General features: G+C 44.7%; 1 protein-coding gene across 1 annotated transcript in view; it reads right to left on the bottom strand.

Moving 5' to 3' along the window:
• The window catches only part of LOC109966627 (uncharacterized), an 11375-nt gene extending 7027 nt beyond the window's left edge, over positions 1 to 4348 (bottom strand). Inside the window, exons 1-8 of the mRNA XM_020611590.1 lie at positions 4339 to 4348; positions 3948 to 4084; positions 3357 to 3529; positions 2359 to 2554; positions 1567 to 1784; positions 1370 to 1455; positions 1179 to 1240; positions 767 to 1005 (exon numbers count right to left, since the gene is read on the bottom strand). Of these exons, the coding sequence (XP_020467246.1) occupies positions 767 to 1005; positions 1179 to 1240; positions 1370 to 1455; positions 1567 to 1784; positions 2359 to 2554; positions 3357 to 3529; positions 3948 to 3950 (977 nt within the window). The 5' untranslated portion in view covers positions 3951 to 4084; positions 4339 to 4348. The remainder of the gene's footprint in view (positions 1 to 766; positions 1006 to 1178; positions 1241 to 1369; positions 1456 to 1566; positions 1785 to 2358; positions 2555 to 3356; positions 3530 to 3947; positions 4085 to 4338) is intronic.
• Positions 4349 to 4354: the final 6 nt, after the last annotated feature.

The following is a 4354-nucleotide window of genomic DNA, read 5'->3' as shown; positions in this document are numbered from 1 at the left end:
GTCCAGTGTTCCACGGCCAGGACGAAAACTGCATTGTTCCTCCTGAATCCGAGGTTCGACTATCGGTCGAATTCTCCTTTCCAGTACCCTGGCATAGACTTTCCCGGGGAGGCTGAGGAGTGTGATCCCCCTATAGTTGGAACACACCCTCCGGTCCCCCTTCTTAAAAAGAGGGACCACCACCCCGGTCTGCCAGTCCAGAGGCACTGTCCCCGACCGCCATGCGACGTTGCAGAGGCGTGTCAACCAAGACAGCCCAACAACATCCAGAGACTTAAGGTACTCAGGGCGGATCTCATCCACCCCCGGTGCCTTGCCACCGAGAAGCTTCTTGACTACCTCAATGTCTTCAGCTTGGGTGATGGACGAGTCCACCTCTGAGCCCTCAGCCTCTGCTTCCTCATCCTCATTATTATACTATATAAAAAAAGATTATAACAAAGTAAAAGTAGCAATACCACAGTGTAAAAATACTCGTCACGTAGCCCCAAACAGAGTGCACGACTAATAATAAAACTAACTGAAATGACAAAAATCACTGCACGTAAATAATCACACTTTTACAGTGCATGTGAACAGTAGATAACTCATGACTGATAAGAGTTTGAATTGTTTATATAGAAGTAATTTCAGTCTGTGCTGTCTATAGGTCCTTTAATCAAATTTAATTGATCAAACTGATTTATTGTCACGCTCTAGAATCTGTTCTTCTCTCCTCATCTTGCAGGATAACTAGGAGACTTTATTTGGAGAAATAAACTCGTACTTATGAAAGGTGAGGCCCAGGCCTCTCTCCACTGGCCCACAGCAGTTGGTGCAGTTGTAGATGCTACAGCGAAGCCACTTCCTCTTGGTTCTGTTGAGGCAGGTGTGGCAGTTGGAGATCCAGTGGGCCAAGTCTCGGCTCATGGTGCCCCAGAAGAAGTGCTTAGAGATTTCTCGTTGGCAGGTTCCCTGGCCGTAGTGACCCTGGTTGTCATGGAACTGTTGCAGGATCAAGTTTACCTAGGATCAAAAAGCAGCATGGTTAGCTTGCATATGCAGTCTATGTATGTGAACCAAAGCACATTCACACGTAACCAGTCACATAAAAATCCACATGATAAAAAGTTTAAAAAATTAGTGTTGTAGCATAAGAAGTCATTTGAATTTCACAACAGTGAGTAAATAAACCAGACCTCCTCTCTGCTGCGCGGCACTCTGAGAGGGGGATAGACTCGTGTGTACATCAGCACTCCATCTGGAACGTCAGAGAAACAGCTGGTTTCTGACCATTTCATCTTAACAGACACTATAAACTGGTTCAGTGAAGACTGAATGAGATCAATTAAAAAGAGAGAAGCTGTGTTTTTTCTCATTTTCCACTCACCTATGAGGCCAAAGCGCTTGGCCATCCTTCTTAAAGCAGTTCGCGTATTCTTGCTATGCAAAGGTAGGATCCTGTGGCCCAGGTAACTGCACAGTGCAAAAGAAAAACATTTCAACAGATTCAGTTAAATTTAAGAATTCACATGTAAAACTGTAACCTGCAACATGTAAATGATGAAGTCAGGTGATCACATCTACTTGGCAATCTTGTTGTAAGATGCGAAGCTCGGCTCGATGACGGTCTTCCTCTTCTTGTCCTCACCAGCTGTATTGACCACCCTGGAGTCTGGATCAGGAGCTGGGAGGGAGTACTGGTGTTCCTGCAGCTGCATGGGGGTTTCAGAGTAGTCTGTGGCTTCTGCAGCAGATGTAGAAAAGAGATCTTCCAGGACATCCTCATCTGAAGGGACAGGATCCTGAAAACCAACAAGGATTAGCTGTTGAGGTCACACCTGTAAACTCAGGCCCAAACCTGCATCACTCACACTTAATAATACTGACGGTGCCTGACCTGCTTTGGATGCAGTATATAGTAGAAATTAGGTTATTCTCACTTTGACTACAAAATTGGGTGCACAAATATATGTAAAGTAGCAGATACTTCAACTACGTCCAAACATCCACTTGGTCAGTTTGAGCACAGACAGGACAGAAATTGATTAATCTGCAGTGCTTACGTTATCTGCCGACAGCTGCTAGCTAGTGTTACCTCCCAAACTGAGAGCTGAGATCTGGGTGCAGAGTCATTTTCCAGTCTGCCACTCTCATCGACAGGATCTCTTGGTGGACTATGACTTAGCTACAGTCAGATAATCCATCCATCCTCATCTATCCTGAATTACCAGCCTGTAAAGCGACCGTCACATTCTCTATAGGACTGTGCATATCTAATATTATATCTCATATTTACATACAGTACAGTATGTGTAGCATGTGCCATGCAGAAATAAACACTGACTTCAACTCTGTGTGTGATCTGCCTTGTGTCACCTCATCCTCTTGCACTACAACAGGGAGGATGGTTGGTACAGCATCTGGTAATAAAGTCAGCTGACCCTCCTCAGTCACTGTGAAGCAGTACGGCTTGAAGTGTCGGGAGCAAAGATGGGAGTTCGTGCGCAGCGAGCACTCATCCCTCTGAGCCACCTCCAGCCACTTTTGCCGCCGCTCAGTCTCCTTTGGAAACCTGCAGAAGAAGAAAAGCAACAGTTCTGGTTTAGAAATGGAGCTGAACCTACAGATAACACTAATTTTCTTCTTCTTCTTCTATGTATTACCTGATATTTGTGATCACTCCATATAATATAAGTGCAGATTGTGGCGTTTTTTTAAAGTGTGCTCAAAAATAAACCGACTTGGTGTGAGTTAGCATGCATTGCTAACTGTAGCCTAACTTGAAGAGCCCATGGCACTATCCTTGTTTTCTGACTTATTGACAATGTTACAACGGTGATTTATCCCCTTAGATGTGACCTAAAGCTCAAAAATTATGCCAGTTAAAATATGGGATTTCTCAACAACCCACTTTGTTTAGAGTGTTACACATCTCTTCATCAGTACGCATACTGCTGTTTATCTATCTATGGAGGAGAAATTCATATTAATTAATGCCGTTGCAGTTCATTGTGCTGTCCACTTGCAACATAACCCCGGCAACAGGAGCTGTGCACGTTCACGAACTATCCTCTCGTTTTTAGGAAGAGACACAGGAGTGACAAGCAAATCTAGAGGTACCCAAGATTAAATATTAAATGGCTGGAAACGAGCAAAATGAGCAGCCATGGGCACTTTAAAAGTTAAGCCGAAATAGAGCTGAAACTCTATAGACTGAAAACAGAGCCAGTTGGGACAATGTAGAGCTGAGTCTAATGAACAGTGACTATAACAAAGAAAATTCCTTTTGTTTTAGTTAAAGACCAGAACAAATGTTATAAGAAAAGCACTTTTTGGTTCTTCACTCAAACAATTATGTGTATGTGTCCTCTGACCTGTGGAAGGTGAGTTCAGGGTATTTGTAGCTCGTAGCATCGCAGCTATAGGCCAGGCAGTAACGGATGGGTGGCTGAGGTGGTTGTTCGGCAGAGATTCGGGTCTGGCAAACAGCACAGGCTTTGATCCACGTCTTCACCGCCTCCGACACTCCAACCCAGTAATGCATCAACTGAGCAGACAGAGGAGGAAGATCTGTTTCTAAAACCATGCTCACAGCCAAGACATTGGAGCGGCCTCAGGACCGGTCTCTGACTGTCCCTGAGGGCCCAGCCACCGTCCAGACCTAAACCCCAGAGAACATCTATGCAAAGACCTGAAGAGGTCACAGACACTTTGCATCCAGGCTGAGGGAGCATGAGAGAATTTGTCAGGAAGAACAGGACAAACTGCCTAAATCCAGGTGTGCACAGCTGGTACAGACTCTTCTAAGGAGACTGAAGCTATAACTGTAACTAACTCTACAAAGCCTTGAATTAAGGCTCTAAATACTTTCATTTTTATAATAAGTCGATATCTTATGAAGTGATTCGGGGGGTTTGAATATTTTATCTAAACTGATCTGTTGATTAAATATCATCTAAACTCACCATTATGTCCTTAACCGTTTTCCCCTGGCCAGCGTGGTTGTTGTTGTCATGGTAACGGATCAGGATCTCCCGCACTTCCTCGTCACTCCTGGTGACCTGGAGGAGGCGACCTCGATAAGAACGCCACAGACGGCCATCTGGAGGATGGAGGAAGGAAACACTGTGAACATCCAACACGCAGCCGCTGGTTTAACACTTAACAAGGAAAACACAAGAGTAACATGGACCTGCAGTGCCATCATCTGTGATTCATAGGCAGTGTTCCTATGAAATTCTAACAATATATGTAAAGCAGGGCCATACTGTGTGGAGACAGGGTTAGGCTTTAACAGCTCTGGTTTCTTCAGCGTAAGCAGCATTTGTGTGACCTGCCAGAGCATCTGTACAGTACCCTTGTAGGTAAACTT

The sequence above is a fragment of the Monopterus albus genome, unplaced genomic scaffold (genome assembly GCF_001952655.1).
Source record: "Monopterus albus unplaced genomic scaffold, M_albus_1.0 scaffold115.1, whole genome shotgun sequence".
NCBI classification, from domain to species: domain Eukaryota; kingdom Metazoa; phylum Chordata; class Actinopteri; order Synbranchiformes; family Synbranchidae; genus Monopterus; species Monopterus albus.
This window is presented reverse-complemented; position numbering and strand designations above follow the sequence as displayed.